Raw genomic sequence first — 22,888 nt, forward strand, 5'->3', positions numbered from 1 at the left:
CAAGCCTGCACCGACAACAATCCCACCCAGGCCCCATCCCCATAACCCCATGAATTTACCCTGCTAATCCCCCGACACTAAACGGCAATTTAGCAGGCCAATCCATCTAGCCTGCTCATCTTTGGAGTGAGGGAGGAAACCGGAGTACCCAGAAGAAACTCTCGCAGAAATGGGAAGAACATGCAAACTCCCCAAAGACAGTGACCCAAGGCCAGCATTGAACCCAGGTTCCTGATGTGTGAGGCGGCAGTGCTAACCACTGTGCCACCGTGCTGCCCTTTGGTCACATCAGTTGAGCTCATTTGATGCCTCAGTTAACCATGGTACTTCACTTTCTTTGGTTTGGTATCTGACAGTTTGGTCAAGGTTAGCAACACAATGTCCAGTGGAACCCTGTGTGTAAGTGTGCTAGCAAAACTGTCCTTCGCTCTTTTAAACTGTCATTAGCTAAAGAATATGACCTGATGGTCTAATTACATCTTCAATGCATAAACATAAATAAAATGGGGTCTACAACCTCAAAACAGTGCCACAACACCATTAACCTCACTGTATTTCTTTGTTTCCAGTTGGGTTTACCAATTGGTTCTATCAAAGCCACTGTCTTGATAGAAAACATCGTGGCTACGTTTGAGATGGAGGAGATTCTCTTTGAGCTGAAAGACCATTCTGCTGGGTTAAACTGTGGAATCTGGGATTACTCAGCCTCTTTTGTAAACAAACTTGGTGAGCAGGAACAACTCGTTTCATTTTAATATTTGGGAGAATAGTTACTTGGTTGGTTTCAAATTACCAAGACACCTAGTTTCAATCTGTTGCATTCTATAAAGGTGGCTCTAAGGGAAATGAAAGAAAATGCAAGTGCAAGTCCACTTCTGGGGGAGTTGAAAACATGAGTCATTAATTTAAATTAGTCACCAATAAATCCAAAATGGTAACCAGGAGCCTCTTTATCAGAGAGTGGTTAAAATGTCAAACTTGTGAGCACTTGAAAATAGCACAGTGCCTTTAAGGGAAGGTTCTGTAAATCCATGGGGGAGAAAGGAATAGAAGGATTTTCTAATAGGGTGAGATGAAGATCAGTAGGAGTAAACAAATGTGGACTGTAAACATAGGCTCAGAACAGTCGGGCCGAATGGCCTGATTCCTCATACATTCTATGACAGAGCTGCGTAACTATTACTGAATGAAGAAGTTTACTCATTGTGTTGCTTACTTTTTGAGAGGGTCTTACTGTGTTGTCCCCAGAATTCAGCTGCATTGTTTAACTCCTCATCACTTCCATTGTAGCTGCTCTTAGGAGAAGTGGTGACCACACAGTTCAGTTTGCACAGTTCGCGTAGTGGAACTGTTTTATTGAATGACTTTCTTTAAAATTTCACTCATGGAACATTGCCAGTGACTTTGTTGATAATCCTTTGGAAATGTTTAGATATCTGCCAATGTACTGTTGGACCTTTTTAGTGTACAGATAGGTTATGTCACAGAATAAGAAACTATGGATCCCCCACACCTGTTTTCCTAAACCATTAGGCTCTGATTTTAGGAAGGTGCTGAACGATCAGATCCAAACAATGTGAGGCAGAATAAAAATATTCTATCTATGAGAGATAGGAGTGTACACAATTCATTTCACAAACACCATTTTTCAGGCTGTCGCCGGGAGTTCCTTTTACCAGACCGCAGTAAATATGTGAATATGGAGAAGCTGTTTCTGAAGAGTTACATGGATCTTCTAGTAAAGACCTGCCATAAACGAGGTGCTTTGGCCACTGGAGGAATGGCAGCACTGTTACTGCCCCAAAATAAGAACAGCTCAGAGTACCAGAGAGTCATAGAAATTGTCACACGGTATGTATAGCTGCATTCACAATGATGTAGAGATGTCAGCATTGGACTGGGGTGGGCACGTTAAGACGTCTCACAACACCAGGTTAAATTCCAACAGGTTTATTTGGTATCACAAGCTTTCGGAGTGCTGCTCCTTCATCAGGTGAGTGGGCCACTCACCTAATGAAGGAGCAGTGCTCCGAAAGCTTGTCATACCAAATAAACCTGTTGGACTTCAACCTGGTGTGATGAGACTTCTTACTGCATTCACAATGAGTAGATTTTTTTTATATGCATTTGTGGAACATGGGCATTGCTGGCTGGCCAGCATTTATTATCCATCCCTAGTTGTCCTTGGAGGGCAGTTGAGAGTCAACTACATTACTGTGGCTCTGGAGTCACATGTAGGCCAGACTAGGTAAGGATGGCAAATTTCCTTCCCTAAAAGACATTAGAGAACCAAATGGGTTTTTCCAACAATTGACAAAGGTTTCATGGTCATCAGTAGATTCTTAATTGCAGATTTTAAAAAAGGTGAATTCAGATTCCACCATCTGCCATGGTGGGATTCACACCTGGATCCCCAGAACTGAGTTTCTGGATTAATAGTCTAGCTATCGCCTCCCCACAGACTGCAGTGGGAGCTAGTATTCAGAACAACGTATTTGAGATACATCCTGTCTTCCTTTAAAATCACTTATCTTCAAAACAGTTCTAATTAAACTCCATGCAATGAAATAATTGACTTATAAAAATGAAAGCTGTGTGGATAAATGTGCTACTAAATTACATAAACCAGAAAGGTTCAATCTTGGATGATGATCAGAAAAAGAACTCTTGCTTATATTTTATTGGTAGGGGGATTGAATTTAGGAGTAGCAGCGTCATGTTGCAACTGTACACAACTCTGGTGCGGCCGCACTTGGAGTACTGTGTGTGGTTCTGGTCCCCGCATTGCGGGAGGGATGTGGGGGCTTTGGGGGGGGGTGCAGAGGAGGTTTGCCAGGATGTTGCCTGGTATGGAGGGGAGGTCCTGTGAGGAGAGACTGGGGGATTTCGGGTTGTTTTTGCTGGAGGGAGGGAGGCTAAGAGGGGATCTTATTGAAACATATAGGATGATTAGAGGTTTAGATAGGGTGGACAGTGATAGCCTTTTTCCTCGGATGGAGAATGCTAGCATGAGGGGGCATGGCTTTAAATTAAGGGGGGGTAGTTATGGGACGGATGTCAGGGGTAGGTTCTTTACCCAGAGGGTGGTGAGGGATTGGAATGCCCTGCCTGCTGCAGTTGTAAATGCGCCTAGTTTGGGGGCGTTTAAGAGATCTATGGATAGGTTTATGGACGAAAAGGGATTGGTTTAGATTAGTGGGTCAGTGTTTTTTTTTTAAAAAACTGGTCGGCGCAACATCGTGGGCCGAAGGGCCTGTTCTGCGCTGTATGTTCTATGTTCATTGTTCCTGCCCTAAACCAGGGTCACTGAAGTTAGTTGTAGGGCTCTGTTGCAATGCATTCCATTCTCCATAGTTCTCAGTGTGGTTCATTTACACTTGCTAGAATCTACATATATATTCATTCGTAAGATCCTGTCCTCGGGTAAACAGAAAGAACATGTCTATGCATAATGGTAGGTCTGGCCCAAAAGTTAAAATTCTAAATTGCGCCAAGGCCAAATTTGATGGGATCAGGCAGGAACTTTCAGAAGTTGACTGGGGGAGCCTGTTGACAGACAAAGGGACATCTGGTAAGTGGGAGACTTTCAAAATTAACCGGGGTTCAGAGTAAGCACATTCCTTTTGACGTGAAGTGCAAGGCTGGTGGAAGTAGGGAACCCAGGATATTGAGGCCCTGATCAAAAGGAAAAAGGAGGCATATGACATGCATAGGCTACTGGAATCAAGTGGATCCCTTGAAGAGTATAGAGGGAGTTGGAGTAGAGTTAAGAGAGAAATCAGGAGGGCAAAAAGGGGACACCAGATTGCTTTGGCAGGTAAGGCAAAGGAGAATCCAAAGAACTTCTACAAATACATAAAGAGCAAAAGAGTAACTAGGGAAAGAATAGGGCCTTTGAAGGATCAACAAGGTCATCTATGTGTGGATCCACAAGAGATCTAAATTAATATTTCTCACTGGTATTTACCATTGAGAAAAGCATGGATGTAAGGGAACTAGATAGTGATGTCTTGAGGAGTGTACATATTACAGAGAAGAAGGTGCTAGAAGTCTTAAAGTGCATCAAGGTAGATAAATCCCTGGGACCTGATGAAGTGTATCCCAGGACATTATGGGAGGTTAGGGAAGAAATTGCACGTCCCCTTGCAGAGATATTTGAATCATTGACAGCTACAGGTGAGGTGTCTGAAGATTGGAGGGTGGCAAATATTGTGCCTTGTTTAAAAAGGGCTGCATGGAAAAGCCTGGGAACTACAAGCTGGTGAGCCTAATGTCTGTAGTGGGTAAGTTGCTCAAAGGTATTCTGAGAGACAGGGTCTACAGACATTTAGAGGGACAAAGACTGATTAGGTATTGTCAGCATGGTTTTGTGAGTGAAAGTCATGTCTCATGAATTTGATTGAGCTTTTTGAAGGGGTAACCAAGAAGGTAGATGAAGGTAGTGCAGTTGACGTTGTCTATGTGGACTTCAGCAAGACCTTTGACCGCATGATAGGATGTTGCATAAGATTAAATATCACAGGATCCAGGGTGAAGTAGCCAAATGGATACACAATTGGCTTGATGACAGAAGACAGACAATGGTTGTAAAGGATTGTTTTTCAAACTGGAGGCCTGTGACCAGTGGTGTGCCTCAGGGATAGGTGCTGGGTCCACTGTTATTTGTCATTTATATTAATGACTTAGATGGGAATTTAGGAGGCTTGGTTAGTAAGTTTGCAGATGACACCAAGATTAGTGGCATAGTGGACAGTGAAGAAAGTTATCTAAATTGCAACGGTTGCTTAATCAATTGGGCCAATGGGCTGATGAATGGCAGATGGAGTTTAATTTAGATAAATGTGAAATGATGCATTTTGGTGGACCGAGCCAGGGCAGGACTTACTCAATTAATGGTAGGGCATTGGTGAAATTTACAGAACAAAGAGATCTAGGGGTACAGATTCATAGCTGCTTGAAAGTGGAGGCACATGTGGACAGGGTGGTGAAGAAAGCATTCAGCATACTTGGTTTCATTTGTCAGAACATTGAGTACAGGAGTTGGGATGTCTTGTTGAAGTTGTGCAAGACATTGGAATACTGTGAACAGTTCTGGTCACCCTATTATAGAAAAGATATTATTAAACTAGAAAGAGTGCAAAAATTATTTATAAGGATGCTGCCAGAACTTGATGGTTTTGTGTTGTAAGGAGAGGTTGGATTGACTAGGACTTTTTTCCCAAGTGGTTAGGAAGCATGGGGTGATCTTATAGGGGGTCAAAAAATAATGAGGGGTATAAATAAGGTAAATGGTCAACATCTTTTCCCAAGGGAATGGGAGTCTAAAACTAGAGGGCATAGGTTTAAGGTGAGAAGGGAGAGATACAAAAGGGTCCAGAGGGGCAGATTTTTCACACAGAGGGTTGTACGTTTCTGGAACGAGTTGCCAGAGGCAGGTACAATTTTGTCTTTTAAAGAGCATTTAGACAGTTTCATAGGTAAGATAGGTATAGAGGGCTGTGGACCAAATGCAGGCAGTTGGGGCTAGCTTAATGGTAAAAACTGGGCAGGATGGACAACTTAGACTGAAGGGCCTGTTTCCATGCTGTAAACTTCTATGACTCTATGTCCAAACATTGCATGTTTTTCAATTTTAAAAAAAGCTTGGCAGACAACTATTCTCTAGTGCACTCCTCATGGCAATGCCTAGACCAATCAGAGCTCACCATGCAGTACAAATTGTTATTCCCTTTGAGATTTGGTATTCATCCATCTGTCCCAATGAGTGCAAGACAAAAAGCTTCAACAGAATGACCCTTTTTTCATCAATACACAACTATTATTTTTCTAGTTGGCTTGTTCAATGCAGAATCTAACAATATCATATAAATGTTTTAGTTTGAAGCTACTTGAAATAAATGCTGGAGTTGATGGATTCATGGTGTTTGATCTGGATTTGATTGAGCCAATGACAAAGGTAATTTAACACATATCTTATATATTCTACATGTTACAGGTTCTGAACAAAATACCTATATGTGCACAGTCTCCGTCATTGCGGTTACTAGAATTGCTGTTTGTAAAGATTAATTTATATCACATATCTTACTTAACTTAGAAACTGAAATGTCAGGTTGCCTAAGTAATAGTCGTTCGATCTCTTGAGTCAGCTTATTGTGGGATTGATTTCCACTCCGGGACTCAAGCACCCGATTACAGCCAACACTTCATTGATGTCTTTTGAACAAAATGTTAAAAACTGTCGTGCTGTCTGCCGGTACACTGAATTCTCTCAGTGGTCCTAACCAACATCTTTCTCCAACTCTCCTTTGTTCTGGCACCTCACTCTGCACAAATTGGCAGTTGCATTCACCTATACAGAAATAGCAACTGCATGTCAAATGTAAATGATATGGGTGTGAGGTGCTTTAGTAAGTCCCAAGGGCGTGATAAAATGCTACAAATGAAAATGATTTGTTTAAAGTAATTTGAAATTTTGAACAATCATTATGCTATGGAATGTACTATTGATCACTGACCGGCCAGTCTGGCTCACAAGTGGAACCTGGAGAGGTAGCCCTCTCTCTAAGGGCAGGGGTTATTTCCACTGGGCTCCAGATGGCCCTGAAAGCCACTGCCTTCAGAGACAAGGTGGCCCTATTTTGACAAGCAACAGGAACCTGATATTGATACCCTTTTAAGTCTTGGTTCCACCCAACTGCCCTTAAGCTTTCAAGACTTAAACAAGTCAGGTGGGTCCCTGTGGGGAGAGAATGTGCATATCATATTAGGCAAATTTTTCAAGAATCTTAAAAATGTGATAGGTTTCTGCAGATGTCATGTTAACCAAGGAATCAGCCTGGGCTCCATAGTAGAATTTATACATCTGAATCCAAAGATTATACATTCAAGTTCCACCCCAGAGACTTGAGTCCAAATTCCAGGCTGACAGTCCAGTGCAACATGGACAAGTGTTAAAATGGTGAGAGGTTGGGTGGAATTTTACCTTCCCACCTGCCATGGGAATTATAGTGGGCGGGACATGGACCATGCCAAGGTCCATTGACTTTGGATGGAATTTTTCGACTTTAGGACACGTGTAGTTGGAAAATCCTGCCTGTTATCTTTCAACAGAGACAGCTAAAACTGCCTGTCCTCCCGGCTGGTGGATATAAAAGATCCCTTGTTCAGAAAGATTTGGAGAGTTCTTGCAGGGTTCCTGGCCAATATTTATCCCTTTCTCAAGCAGATCTGGCCAATATGTCTTTGACATTGATGAGGTATTGCTGCATGGGATTTGGCTGCTGCATTTGCTATGCTCCAGTACATTTTATTGGCTGTGAAGTGATTTGGGACATCCTGAGGTAACAAATGGTGCTAAGTAAATGCAAGTTATTTCTAAGTTAAAATTCTGCAAGTTTCCTCCTTTTGCTGGTCATATGAAATGAGTTTGAGTAGTATCAAGCAAACTCCTTGTGGGTATGGTCCAATTTGCCTATAGTTTGGGAGATAAATTCTCAGTCTCAGTTAGAGGCCACAAGGATGGCTACTCAGAGCAAGGATGCACAGGAATGGGCTTCATGTGAACCTTGAGCCTTGGAAACCTGGCTCTTAAAGCACATGTAACTTAATCCTGTTCTGTGCTTTTGTTCTCTTATTCGCTGTTTTTTTTCCCTGTTTGGAAATAGTGCTATGTTTCAGATGAATTTCAGTTCATTGACATTAATGTTATTGGCTTATTCAATGTCAGCTGTTCCTAGAACACACAAAGGGACCCAATCAGCTGCATGTCCTACGAGAAGATATGAATGTGACTCCCAGTGCTCTGCTTACCATGCCTTCTGTAAGTATGCTAAGCTCACATGGCTGATTTGCGTAAAGAAATTGCAAGAGTTCTTTTAATCAACCAGTACTGTTGCAGTGTAACAGAGAGTAAAACTATATTGCAAGTTATGGACATTTAAGGAATTATAGAATCATAGAATCCCTCCAGCGCAGAAGGAGCCATTCAGCCTGTTGAGTCTGCACTGACCACAATCCCATCCAGACCCAATTCCTGTAACCCCACATATTTACCCTGCTAATCCCCCTGATACTAGGGTCAATTTAGCATGGCCAATCCACCTAACCTGCACATCTTTCAGAAAATGAGCAAGGTTTTCTGGCGCAGTTAAAGAAAGTAAGTGTGAAATTGATGTGTGTAAATAGAAAAGGTTAACTAACATTAGGTAATCCAAATCATTGTATCTTACACTATGTAAAGGGCAATCCAGATAGCATCCACTAAATTGATATAATATTCAAACATAATAAAAACAGAAAATAAGCAGATCTAGCAGCGTCGGTGAAACGGAGTTAATGTTTCGGGTCCGTATTACATCTTGAAGAGTTAAAAGCTTTTAGCTCTGAAGAAAAGTCATATTGGACGTGAAAAGTTAACTCTGTTTCTCTCTCCGCAGATACTGCCAGACCTGCTGAGATTTCCCAACATTTTCTTTTTATTTCAGATTTCCAGCATCTGCAGTATTTTACTTTCATTATAATATTTAAACATTGCTTTTTAGAAGTTCCTAAAAGGTACAAAGACAATTTTTTTTTGTTCAACTAATAATTTCTTTTAAAATTAATAAAAAGGAAAAATTAATTTGGTTCATGTGAAATGTAATTATTCTTATGCTTGCCATCTTCCCAGGTGATTTTGAAGAGCACCTGCTAGTCAGAATGCTCGGAGAATTCCCTGCTTTTCATCGCAGAATGCCATAGACTATTTAACGCACCCTTAGATCATGGAACGGGCAGACGGGGCTTCAATTTAGCATTCACCCAGATAATGGAGCAAACCCTCAATACTGCACTGGAGTGTCACAAGAGAGTGCATATTCAAGGCCTGGGATATAGATTGAAACCACAATCTTGTTACTCAGAGCCAAATGTGTAACCACTGAGCCAAATAAGCACTGACTTGGAGCAGTATGAACCCCATTTCCAGTGGGGCAAATGCAGGCCAAGATAATACCCATAATCTTTGCACTTATCTACATAATTCTCAGCCAATTAGATCACGAGTGTGGTAGCGTGGCCCCCTTTAAGAGGTGATCCATCGTGGGCTATGTGACTGGGCTGGAGCCAATGGAGCGTGAGAGAGTGAAACAGAGCCAATCAGGAGTGAGGGTGATCAGCCCCTGGGATAGAGGACAGTTGGAGTTAGGGTGCTGTTGGGAGTAGACTTGTATTGGTCATGCTATTGAACCCTTCATGAATATAGTTATTATTAATAAACCCTTTGGTTAATCGTTTGCATCATTGAGTGGCCTTGAGTTATTGCAGCAAGCTCGCCTGATGTAAAAGTGGTGCGGTGAAGAGTGCTCTTCCAAGTTTGACATTAAAATGAATTGTCTGTGCCCAACAAAAATAACTTCATCCTGTAGTTTATCTTGTATCTAAACTGAGAATATTTGATACTTTCACTGAAGTACAAAAGAGGCAATGATATTGTCATTTTTAAAATCTAATTATAAATGCATATTATTTGTATGCTTAGAGATATACTGTAATGGAGGTCTTGTGGCTCAATGGGTATATTTCCTACCTCTAAGGGAGAAACTCCAGGTTTAAGTTGAACTTTAGGACTCGTGGGCCAAGAAAGAAGTATTCGTGACACGGTTCAAAAAAGTTGCTAATCAGCCAACTAATCCTTCGATCGCTTCCCTACTGTTCCTCAAAGTGACGAAAATGTATGTGAAAATATGAAACAGAGAGGTGCTTTAATGCATCTTATGTTTTTCAATATGTAGGGTGGAGTTACCCTGCATGGACTAAAATACAACATTGGAGTTGGGATCCTCTTCATAGAAGCATGGCTAAGAGGTAAGAAAAGTTTTAGAAATTTTTTTTCAGTGATTAGTTTCAAGTTAGAAGTGTGAATGACTAACTCATTATACTTGATATGTCTTTGGTTCAACAGACAGAAACTGAACAAATTTGCCCACCCTATCCCCCTTTAATCTGATCTGATCGAAGGTTGTAGGTATAGCTGAGACCAAAGGCAGCCTGATATTTCAATGGCTATCTCCCAGCTACATAGATTGATAAATCCAAGCGTGGGATTCTCCAAACCCATCTGTGTCTGCCCGGCTGCAAGTGAGAATGGAGAATTTGGCATTCCAGCCAAAACCCCATTCACTTTCAGCAGCACTGGAGAATCCCAGCCGCGAGCAAGGGTGGAGATTTTCAGCGCAAACCCCTGAGCTGTTGTCAGTTCTCAATCTGCTGCTTGGAAAGCAGGTTTAGCAGTTAAGCCACTAGATGGGGCTCCTTGCTATGATGACAAACTTGCAGGTTTGGAGGAGAAAGGAGGGCAATGGTAAACTTAGCTGGATTATAATGCACAACCCATAACTAGCAAATTGGAGTGGGTGTGACTAACAATTCGACATACCAAAATGCCTGGCACAAAATGAGTCTCAAGTAAATCTGTATCCCCAGTGAGGAGGAGAAATGGATGGGAAACCCAAGTTTGAAAAATTTATTGGTGTTCTTTGAGGAAATAACAAGTAATGTGGACAAAGGGAAATTTCAGGATGTGCTGAACTTAGATTTTTAGAAGGCAGTTGACAAGGTGCCAAATCAAAGGCTACTACACAAAATAAGAGCTTGGCATAGTGGGGGGGGTGGGGGTAACATACTAGCATGGATAGAGGATTAGTTACAAGAAACAAAGAGTAGACATTAATTGGGCATTTTCTGTTGGCAAGAAGTGACGAATGGCCATAGGACCAGTGTTCAACCTCAATTGTTTACAATTTATATCAATGACTTGAATGAAGGGAGCAAATGTAAAGATTGTTAAATTTGCCTATGATACAAAGGTAGGTAGGAAAGTAAGTTGTAAAGAGAATATAAGGATTCTGCAACAGGATATAGATAGGTTCACTGAGTGGCAAAAATTTGGCAAATGGAGCATAATGTGAAATTGTGCAGGAAGAATAGAAAAGCAGCATAATAATTACATGGAGAGAGATTATAGAACTCTGAGAAACAGAGGGATCTGGGTGTCCTGATACAGGAATCACAAAATGTTAGTATGCTGATGCAGCAAATGATTGGGAAGGCAAATGGAATATTGTTGTTTATTGCAAGGGGAATGGAATTTTAAAAACTAGCAACATTTTATTACTATCATGTAGGGCATTGGTGAGATCATACCTGGAATATTGTGAACAATTTTGGTCTCCTTATTTAAGAAATGCGTTTGAAGAAGTTCAGAGAAAGTTCACTCGACTGATACCTGGGCTGGGGTGGGGGTTGGTTGGCTATCTTATGAGAAAAAGTTGAGCATCTACTGGTATTTAGACGATCGAGAGGTAACCTTAACAAAATATAAATAAGATCCTGAAGGGCTTGACAGAGTGGATGCTGAAAGAGTGTTCTCCTCGTGGGAGAGACTTGAACTAGGGGGACACAGTTTAAAAATAAGGGATCTCCATTTAAGATGGAAATTAGGAGAAGCTTTTTCTTTGAGTTTTCTAAGTGTTCGGAACATACTTTCCCAGGGAGCGGTGGAGGCAGGATCAATAATATTTTCAATATATAATTAGATAGATTCTTGACTAACAAGGGAGTCAAAAGTTGTTAGATTAATAAGGAATGTGGAGTTGAGACCAAAATCAGATCAGCTGTGATCCTGTTGAATGGTGGAGCATGTTCGAGGAGTTGAATGGCCTGCTGCTGCTAATTTGCATGTTTATATAAGATCTTGATTTTTCTCTTGACAGTTTTTCTGCTAAGAGTTGTGGTAACTTACAGTGGATTATTGAAACAGATAGCCTTCCTTCCCCAAAATACTGTATTATATAGAGAAGGGGATGAGATTCTAAAGGATTGGGCATGGGGGGACACCAGTATCTGTGACAAAAAGACAGATTCCACACCAATTCGCACCTGGTTTTAATTCTAACAATGTCAGTCAAAAGGGGAGAGCATTCCATATTTTAAGGGTGGCATGGTGGTTAGCACTGCTGCCTCACAGCTCCAGAAACCTGGGTTCAAATCTGGCCTCGAGTGACTGTCTGTGTGGAGTTTGCACATTCCTCCCGTGTTTGCATGGATTTCCTCCAGGTGCTCCGGTTTCCTTCCACAGTTCAAAGATTTGCAGGTTAGATGGATTGGCCATGCTAAATTGCTGCCTTAATGTCCTAAGATGTGCCAGTTGGAGGGTAAATGGGGTAAATACATGGGGTTACAAGGATAGGGAATGGGTGAGATTGTTGTCAGAGAGTTAGTGCAGGCTTGATGGGCTGAATGGCTGCCGTCTGAACTGTAATGATTCAATGAACTGATGGACTTTTGTGCGCAAGCATCAATTTCTTGCACCTATTTTTTTCAAGTTCGGACAATAAATCCAGAGAATTTATCTCTCAGAAGTGATTTTTTTTGAGTTGTAAAATGTATTTTATACCCCTTATAATTTTCTCACATACCCCTCTTGCCCTGAAGGGCACTTGTCGTGTTTGTGCCTAATTGATCATTCTTCATATGATAACCTTGAACAAGGAGTGTCAATTTGCCTTTAGGGGGGCATCATTTGTGTAGTTTGAGATATTTGTATCCTTGTCCCTTGATCTGCCAGAAGTGTGGCTGTTACTGTGACATTTTCTGTACAAACGACTGGTAACTGACGATGGAAGTGACTAGTAGAGATGTTAATTTTTAATACCAACATTGTCAATAGACTTAGAAAGAGTTTGAATCAGAATGGTTATATGTTCATTTTAAGTAAGTTGTAGCAACTTTATTTCTACTATAGGCCAAGGCCACTTTTGCTTTCGGGGACAGGTGGAGGATTCAGCTACTGCAGAAATTTCCCGATCACAGGTACAATGTTATCCCATTTAGATTATAGTAATTATTATTTATATCAATAGATAGAAGGTGTCATTTTGCTATTTGCTTTCTTGATATTAAGCAAATACGTAGCCCAATCCATCACGCAAACCAGCCTCCCATCTATTGACTCTGTCTACACTTCCTGCTGCCTTGGAAAAGCAGCTAGCATAATTAAGGACCCCACGCACCCTGGACATTCTCTCTTCCATCTTCTTCCATCAGGAAAAAGATACAAAATTCTGAGGTCACATACCAACTGACTCAAGAACAGCTTCTTCACTGCTGCCATCAGATTTTTGAATAGACCTGTCTTGCATTAAGTTGATCTTTTTCTACCCCCCAGCTATGACTGTAATACTACATTCTGCATTCTCTTGTTTCCCTCTCTATAAATGGTATAAATTTTCACCGTATGCTAATATATGTAATAATAATAAATTAACTGAAAGTACAGGGTATTTGTTTCTTCCCTAAAAGGACATTATTAACAACATGGGTTTTTAATAACAGTGGCTTCATTATTTGAGTTTTAATTTCAGATTTAAAAAAAAATTATTTCAAATTCCACCAGCTGCCATGGAGGGATTTAAACCAACATTCCCAGAAGCTTTGGATTTCTAGTCCAGTGACCTGAGCACTGTGCTACCAATTCCCCCTGCTATTGTCCGTCATATTCTCAATATTGCTTTTGACGTCAAGCGACAGGATGCTGATAATTAATGATTCAAGGTATTTGAAGTTGTCAACACCTCCAGAGGGAGGTTGTCATTGATGTTAACAGAAAGCAGAGTCCAAGTCCATAACCTTGGTCTTCCTAATGCTGATTTGTCAGTCCAAACCCCTTGCAGGCTTCGATCTAGAACCCTGCAAGTAAAATTCAGTATAGAATGCCAGTATGGCATTATCAGCAAACAGCAAATTGAGAACTAGGTCATTATGCACTTTAATCTTGGCCTGCAATCTTGTCAAGTTGAACAACTTGCCATAAGCTTTGGCATGCAAGTAGACACTCTCATTTGAGTTGCTAACAGCATACAATAGCAGTATGGTTAAAAATATACAAAGAGTTGGCGCCAGGATACAGCCTTGCTGTGAAAAGCTCTGATAATGCTCCATTGTAACTGTGCCTGTTCTGGTGGAACAAAACAAAACCCAAAAGTCAAGGCAGACTGCCCATTTTCCATAGCAGTTTAGAGTCTGCCTCTGCTTACAAAGTTGAAAGCCTTGACGAGGTTGATCAAGGCAATGTAGAGTGGCCTTTGCTGTTTGTGGCACTGCTTCTGTACCTGCTGAAGTGAGAAAAATCGTGTCAACTGTCAATCTACCAGTTCTGAAGGTGCACTGAGACGCTGGTAGATGTGTGATGCTAGAATCTACATTTTGGAAAGAACAAGTGAGTAATAGCACTTCCCTATAACCCACAATAAGGAGATACTCCAGTAGTTGTTCCGGTCACTGCGACCCTTTTTGCTTTTGTACAAGGGGACTATTTTCCCCCTCCTTGGCAGAGACATTAAGGTCACTTGTAGCACCCCATTGTTGGGTGAGGGGAAATCAGAGGCCAACCCATGGTTCAGTATTACTGCACTATGTCTCAGTACCTTCAGCTGTTGTTTTACCCATTGACACATTGACAAAGCTGCTTCTTTTTCAAAAAAGATGGATTTGTTTTCTGTAGGATTGATTTAAGCATTTCTGCTAACCACACGGCGTCGCAGTTTGAGGCTAATGACTGAGAGCCAAAACAATTTACAGTACCTGGAGAAGTAATTGTTTTTACAGCATGATTAGTAATGGTGCTGTTGACATTATATCCATGTTACAAGCGCACTCAAACGCCTCCAAATTTCTGTGATATAATCCTTAGGGTGATTGCATTTGTGCCAGTTGTTTGCTTGAGAAATCGCACTAGTCTGTTTTATTTTAAATTGATGACCCTTTCATCGCTGACTCCCCAATCAGAGAAAAGTCTAGCTCTGTCAAAACTATTCATAATTTTACAAACCTCTTCAATCTCCACTTTCTCTGTTCCACTGGAATTAGTTCTATTACCAGTTTCTCAATCCACACATAATCATGGTGAATTTGTTCTGCATGCTATAAATATAGGACACAAGTACTTTTAACTATTTTATAAACAACATTTTATATACAATTCATCAATATTTCTTTTGTATGCCACAAGCACAATCTTTTTATGGCCTTATCCACCCATACTTACACTTTAAAACATAGAATCCCTACAGCACAGAAGGCCATTCTACCCATCAAGTCTGTTACTGATGCGCCAAAAGAGCATCTTACCCAGGCTCAATTCCTCCCCCGGTGTAACCCTATAACTCCATGCATTTACCATGGCCCTAACCTGCACATAGTTGGACAGTGGGAGGAAACTGGAGCATCCAGAGAAAACCCACACAGACACAGAGAGAATGTGCAAACTCCACACAGACATTGACTCAAGGCCGATATTGAACCTATTATTCAACTATTACTGAACCATGGTTAAGGAAGGGGCAGGATTGGCAGCTCAATATTTCCAGAGTACAGATGCTATAGGAAAAATAGAACAAGAGGTGAAAGAGAAGGGTAGTTGTGTTTTTAATTAGGGAGAACATCTCTGCAGTGCTAAGAGGGACTATATCCGAGGTTTTGCTCAGAGTTTATATGGGTAGAACTGAAAAATAAGAAGGGAGAATCACACTGATAGGATTGTACTTCAGGCCCCCAAATAGTCAGTAGGAAATTAAAGAGCAAATATGTAAGGAGATTACAGATAGCTCCAAGAAAAATAGGATGGTAATGGTAGGGGACTTTCCCAACGTTGACTGGGACAGCCATAGCAATAGAGGCTAGGACGGAGAGAAATTTGTCAAGTATATTCAGGAAGAATTTCTCATTCATTATATGAATGGCCCGACTAGAGAGGGGCAAAACCTCTCCTCTTGGGAGATAAGGAAGCGCAGGTGACTGAAGTGTTAGTGAGGGATCACTTTGGGACCAATGACCATAATTTCATTTGTTTTAAAATAGCTATGGAGAACGATAACTCTGGCCAAAAATTAAATTCATAAATTGGGGCAGTGCCAATTTTGATGGTACTAGACAAGAACTTTCAAAAGTTGACTGGGGGACTTTGTTGCCAGATAAAGGAGTGGCTGGTAAATGGGAGGCTTTCAAAACTGTGTTAACCAGCATTCAGGGTAAGCACATTCCTTTTAGGGTGAAGGTTGGGGTTGTAGAAGTAGGAAACCTTGGATGATTCGTGATATTGAGGCCCTGGTTAAAGAGGAGGAGGAGGCATATGACATGCATAGGCAGCTGGGATCAAGTGGATCCCTTGAAGAGTAGTGAGGTTATAGGAAGAGAGTTAAGAGAAAAATTAAGAGGGCAAAAGGGGGCAGGAGATTGCTTTGGCAGGTAAGGCAAAGGAGAATCCAAAGAGCTTCTACAAATACATAAAAGGGCAAAAGAATAATTAGGGAGAGAATATGGCCTCTTAAGGATCAACAAGATCATGTTTGTGTGGACCTACAAGAGATGGGCGATATCCTAAATGACTATTTCTCATTGATATTTACTGCTGAGAAAGGCATGGATGTTCGGGAAATAAATTGAGCGTACATATTACGGAAGAGGTGTTGGAAGTGTTGAAGCACATCAAAGTAGATAAATCCCTGGGACCTGATTAAATGTATCCCAGGGCATTGTAGGAGGGTAGGGAGGAAATTGCGGGTCCCCTAGCAGAGATATTTGAATCATCAACAGCCACAGGTGAGGTGCCTGAAGATTGGAGGGTAGCAAATGTTGTGCCTTTGTTTAAGAAAGGCTGCAGGGAAAAGCCTGGGAATTACAGCTGGTGAGCCTAACGTCTGTAGTGAGTAAGTTGTTAGAAGGTATTCTGAGACAGGATCGACAGACATTTAAAGAGACAAGGATTGATTAGGGACAGTCAGCATGGCTTTGTGAGCGGCAAATCATGTCGCATGAATCACAGAAACCCTACAGTGCAGAAGGCCATTTGGCCCATTAAGCCCTCACTGACAACAATCCCACCCAGGCCCCATCTCCACTGAGTTACCCTGCTACTCCCTCTAACCTATCACATCCTGGGACACTAAGGGTTAATTTAGCATGTCCCATCAACCTAACTCACACATCTTTGGACTGTGGGAGGAAACTGGAGTATCTGGAGGAAACCCATGTAAACACAGGGAGAATGTGCAAGCTCCACACAGACAGTGACCTAAGCCGGGAATCGAACCTGGGTCCCAGGAGCTGTGAAGCAGCAGTGCCAACCACTGTGCCATCCTTATTTGATTGATTTTTTGATGAGGTAACCAAGAAGGTAGATGAGGGCAGTGCATGTTGTCTACATGGACTTTAGCAAGGCCTTTGACAAGGTCCCACATGGTAGGCTAAGGTTAAATCTCATGGGATCAAGGATGAGGTAGCCAATTGGATACAAAATTGGCTTGACAACAGGTTGTTCTAGAGGATTGTTTTTCAAACTTGAGGTCTGTGACCAGCTATGTGCCTCAGGGGTCAGTGCTGGGTCACTTATTTTTTTATTTATGTTAATGATTTGGAGGAGAATTTAGGAGACATGGTTAATGGGTTTGTGGCTGACACCAAGACTGGTAGCATAGTGAACAGTGAAGAAGGTTATCTGAGATTGGGCTAGTGGGCCAATGAATAGCAGATGGAGTTTAGATAAACATGAGGTGATGTATTTTGGTAGATCGAATCTGGGCAGGACTTAATTAATGGTAGGGCATGGGGGAGAGTTTATAGCTCCTTGAAAGTGGAGTCACAGGTAGAGAGACTGGTGAAGGTGGCATTTGACATGCTTGGTTTCATTGGTCAGAACATTGAATACAGGAGTTAGGGTGTATTGGCAAAGTTGTACAAGACATTGGTAAGGCCACGCCTGGAATGCTATGTGCAGTTCTGGTCACCTTATTATAATAAGGATATTATTAAACTAGAAAGAGTGCAGAAAAGATTTACTAGGATACTACCTGGATTTGATGGTATGAGTTATAAGGAGAGGCTGGATAGACTGGGACTTTTCTCCTGGAACATAGGCTTAGGGATGAACTTATAGAGGTCTATAAAATAATGAGAGGTATAGATAAGTTAGATAGTCAATATCTTTTCCCAAAGGTAGGGGAGGTGAAAACTAGAGAGCATAGGTTTAAGGTGAGAGGGGAGGGATACAAAGGATCCAGAGGGGCAACTTTCTTACTCAGAGTCGATTGTATCTGGAACAAGCTGCCAGAGGTAGGAGTAAAGGTGAGTACAATTGTCTTTTAAAAAGCATGTAGACAGTTACACTGTAAGACGGATATAGAGGGATATGGGCCAAATGGGAGCAATTGGGGCCAGCTTAGTGGTTAAAAACTGGGTGGCATGGACAAGTTGGGCCAAAGGGCCTGTTGTCATGCAAATCTCAATGACCCTAAATACCATTTGCCACTACTCTGCCCAACCCATCTATACCTCCTTCTGACCTACAATCATCTGCTTCACTGTTAACCACACTACCAATCTTGGTATCATGTGCAAACTTCCTTATCATTCCCCCCTCTCGATTTTCTTTTATAACGTTTATGTATATAATATGGGACCCAGTACTGATCCTTGTGGTACACCGCTGGACCAGACAGGTTTCAGTGAATCATTTTGATTTTCTTCAGCCTGAATATAAACCAGAATCCTATACAATTCCCTATATCCAAAAAATGCTAGGTTTTGCCACTAATCTATTATGAAGATTCCCAATTAACCCCTTGGTCTTGTTTAGGTACACATTTTGATTTAACATTTTCAATGTTAGTATTTGCATTTGTTACTTCTGTATCCATTATGATATTCCAGACATGGGCCTATTCTCTGAGCTCAGTGGTGTCCTAAATTACCCCCAGGTCATTATCCTTTCAGCCATTCCCTCCATTGCTCCAACCCAACTTCCCTCTCTTCCAGGCTAACTCTAAGTTCTAGCTTCAATCTCAGCTGCCTATGTTGTACTAGATTGAACATCTTTGTCCAGCATCCTCTCCAAAAAGATGTTATCTTCCATCTTGCCTGCAAGATATGCAAGGACAATAGATATGCCTCTAATGTCTATGGGTGGCTTATATGAAAAGACAGACTGTGCCAGACACAATGAGATTAATGTGTGTGGATATGAGAAAAATGAATGCTACACAGAGCAAAAAGGATCGAATTAGCAGTGTTGTAGGAGGCGAGTATTTATTTTTGTCTCTAGACAAGGTCACAGGAGATCATAGTATTCTGTTGCATGGTTTATCACAGGCTAAAATTGCATTGCACAGCAATGTACTTTCCAACTCACCAGAGTACAATGTTTTAAAGACAGAAGTGTGCATACATAAGTTCAGGGTACAGCCAATTAAAACTGGATTGTGTGAAAATCTTAAATTGATTTTCTTAAGAATTGGTTACAACAAAAGTTGCTTTCTTAATAGGTAGGGCCTAGATTCTGCTGCTTGTGAAGAATAAGAATACAATAGATAAAGTCCTTAATGTAAAGGTTAGGAACTACATAACCCTTATACTGCAAAATATATCTTCTCAATATGGCCCTTAAATGTGTATTGTAGGTTTGGCAATGGATTCGACATGGTGTAAAATTGGAGGACGATAACAGAACTGTCACCAGAAACCTTATCCAAAAACTTGCAAAGGAATTGGAAACCGAACTATGGGATGTTTTGCATTGCTGCTCTGACAGGTAGGGAATGTAGAAGAAAATGTATCCACTTATTAGAAAAGGTTAGGTTGATGGTTTTTCAACAAATAATAGGGAAGAAATGCAAACTTTCAGCCTAAATGATGGAATCCTGCTGAAGATACATCCTGATAAGGAAGTGCTTCTAGGGAGAAAGCAGGAGCACACTTATGTTTTTTTTTCTAAAACAGCTGATTATTCAGGGATCTGTGAGAATCACTTACTTTACCATGTCTGGGAATGAGCTATATTGTTGAGAAGCCAGAAAAAAATATAAATCAACTTGTCTTGCAACCTGAACAAGCATACTAAGAACCAACTGGGGGACACAATACCCTGCAGAGAGTTTTGGTCAGAACTACACAAATGAGCTCTTCTGAGCAGCAGGCAATTTAGCATTAAGTAATCCTGGAGAAGTCCATAAAGTTAATCATTTACAGCATTTTGGAGCACAATGTGCTGCATCACATTGTAAATCAATGCTTACGTAGTTCCTATATATGTGACAAGTTTCTTAAAAATTAAAGCAATTCCAGGAATAGCCAATGTGACCTGCCTCATGGTTAAAAACAAATGATCACATTTCTTCTGAACAAGAAAATTCCACCAAAATCTACATCAGGCATCTTTGGCACTATAGAATCTTAGTGCAGAAGGAAGCCATTTAGCCCATCGAGTCGCACCCAGGCCCTAGCCTCAAAATGCCATGCATTTACTATAGGGCAATAGTGACACAGCGGTTAGCACTGCTGCCTCACAGCAGCAGGGACCCAGGTTTGATTAATTTTTTTTAGTTTATGTATGAGTCACAAGTAAGGCTTATATTAACATTGTGATGAAGTTACTATGAAATTCTCAAGTCACTACATTCTGGCACCTATTCAGGTCAATGCACCGAACCAGCACATCTTTCAGGCGGCGGAAGAAACCAGAGTACCCAGAGGAAACCCACGTGGACACAGGAAGGATGTGCAGGCTCCACACAGTGATCCAAACTGCGAATAGAACCAGAGTCCCTGGTGCTGTGAAGCAGTAGTGCTAACCGCTGTGCTGCAGAATACCACCATTAAGCTTAATTTGATACTCAGCATGTGGGGGGCAGAATAGAGAGACAGGAAATAGAAGATTATTCATTCTATTTAGACAAGTAGAGATTGGCAATTACTGTGGCAAGGAACCAGAATGAAGGTGGAATCTCAGTCCTGTGCTCCCAGTTAATTCAGATGCAGTGAAGTGGGAACAATTACACTGTGTATTGTACAATTTACTGCTAATATGCAATTTAGCTTCCTAACTAGCAATCATTTTGTCTTTTTTCCCAGCTCCCAATGGCGACTTACAACTGCTTCTGAAATATTCCTTGAAATTGTGCAAAAGCGAGATTTCCCAGAATTTCTCACCACATACCTGAATTTGGAACATACATTTTTAAGTGCCCAGTACTAATTGAACAGAACATGTACTCATAAAGCATGATGGTTATTCCAGCAAAGCTTGTGTATCCTAAAGAAAATGGTAACAAAACAAATTTTACTAAGGTCATTAGATTTTTAAAAATAGCAGGATTAATTTTGTGATGTGATTATGGTGTGACATTAAACTTCTATATCACAGTAAAAGTCTGGTCATTTGAAGTGTTGCCCCTTTGTTTATAGTTTTGTGTAGAATGATCCTGTATTCTCAGGAGTTTAGAAGAACGAGAGGTTATCACATTCAAATGTGATAACTCAACGCAGCTTGACAGGGTAGATGCTAAGCACCAGTTTCCCTCTGTAGAGCATAGAGGAGGGTTATTTTCTTGGGATCAATCACTTAGGACTGAGTTGGGGACAAGTTAGATGGAGTGTATATCTCCAGTGTGTCAAATTCAACACCTGAAAAGGATTGTTTCTCAAACTTGAAGCAGTGCAGGATGTAGCAAGATGAACTAGATAAATTAATCTAGATTGTCCTGAGAACTATTTCTACATTCAGAGGAATTTAGCTGAACACCAGGATAGCAGCAATAGTTGTACAGATTACCATTACTTCAATTAAGGTCTGCCAGTTGTCTTCAGTTTGGTTCATTATAAACAATCCTAAAGTAGTTTCAAAGCATCAAACAACAAGAGTAAACCATAGAGCCCTTCAGGCTTGCTCAGCATTCAAGATCATGCTGAACTTGCATCAAGTTTTCCTTCCCGTTCTATTCCTGCATTCCTTGATTTATTTAATACCCAAAATTCTATCAATATCAATCTTGAATATACTCATCCACCTGCAGTCCTCAGCGTGGCGATTACAAAAATTCGCATCCTTTCCAGTGAAGAAATTCCCCAACTCAGACCCAAGTGATTGATCCCAAAAAAATAACTTCTTTTATGTTCTACAGAGGGAAACTGGCATTTAGCATCTACCCTGTCAAGCTGCATTAGGAGTTATCACATTTCAATATGATTACCTCTCATTCTTCTAACTCAAGAATACAGAATCATTCCACACAGAACTATAAATAAGGGGCAACACTTCAAAATGATCAGACTTTAAAACAAGAACAATAAATAGAACACAGAAGCACCACCAGTATTTAAATGTTGAACAGCTATTTAATTACACATTAGATATTACCTGCAATATCTTGTTTCAGGTATTAGCTGTTTTAAAGGGGGGAACAACAGCACAGCGATTTATATTTTCTGATGGGTTGGCAACGTGAGTGCCGGAGTTAGAGACAGCATCCTGCTATACTGGATGAAAGCTCTTGGGAAACCAATTTTGATAGCCAATAGAAATATTTGAAGAAATAGATTAAAATCACCATAAGAATTTGCTTACACCATAACCTGTAGGGTCAGGAAACTGAGTACTAGCAAAATCCAAGAATAAACTCAAAATGCTAGAAAAATACTGAAGGGTAAAGGCATCAACTGTCAGCAATAATGGGAGATCTAACAGTATCCAAAGGGAAAAGATCAGTTTTGGGGTGTAAACACATGGTTAAGCCTTAGATTTTGGTTTTATCCTGAGCTTGTGAATGAGTACAGCTGTCCACCATGCTAAAGGGTTTACTGAATTTATAAGATAGCACTTAAATTAAAAATTAAGCCCCAAAAATTAAATTCCTACTTTTTAACAATGACAAGTTTGGCTGGGATTCATTTTTCTCAAATTACCACTGAATGCATTAAAGAAAGCTTGTTCCATTCAGTTATCCATTCCAATCCTGTGCCTAATTGTTGTTGCATTTGTACACAGGTTATTTACAGAGTTTCTGTTACTACACTTAAGCTT

General features: G+C 40.8%; 1 protein-coding gene across 3 annotated transcripts in view; it reads left to right on the forward strand.

Annotated features, from left to right (window-relative positions):
• The window catches only part of ugl (ureidoglycolate lyase), a 54,163-nt gene extending 32,846 nt beyond the window's left edge, over positions 1-21,317 (forward strand). For all 3 annotated transcript variants that reach the window (XM_080194307.1, XM_080194300.1, XM_080194318.1), the window contains exons 9-16: positions 570-726; positions 1,653-1,851; positions 5,878-5,956; positions 7,730-7,822; positions 9,774-9,846; positions 12,785-12,852; positions 19,491-19,621; positions 20,941-21,317. In XM_080194307.1, the coding sequence (XP_080050433.1) occupies positions 570-726; positions 1,653-1,851; positions 5,878-5,956; positions 7,730-7,822; positions 9,774-9,846; positions 12,785-12,852; positions 19,491-19,621; positions 20,941-21,064 (924 nt within the window). In that variant the 3' untranslated portion in view covers positions 21,065-21,317. The remainder of the gene's footprint in view (positions 1-569; positions 727-1,652; positions 1,852-5,877; positions 5,957-7,729; positions 7,823-9,773; positions 9,847-12,784; positions 12,853-19,490; positions 19,622-20,940) is intronic.
• The last annotated feature ends 1,571 nt before the right edge of the window (positions 21,318-22,888 follow it).

This window comes from Carcharhinus amblyrhynchos, chromosome 1, assembly GCF_965287045.1.
Source record: "Carcharhinus amblyrhynchos chromosome 1, sCarAmb.v2.hapA, whole genome shotgun sequence".
NCBI lineage: Eukaryota > Metazoa > Chordata > Chondrichthyes > Carcharhiniformes > Carcharhinidae > Carcharhinus > Carcharhinus amblyrhynchos.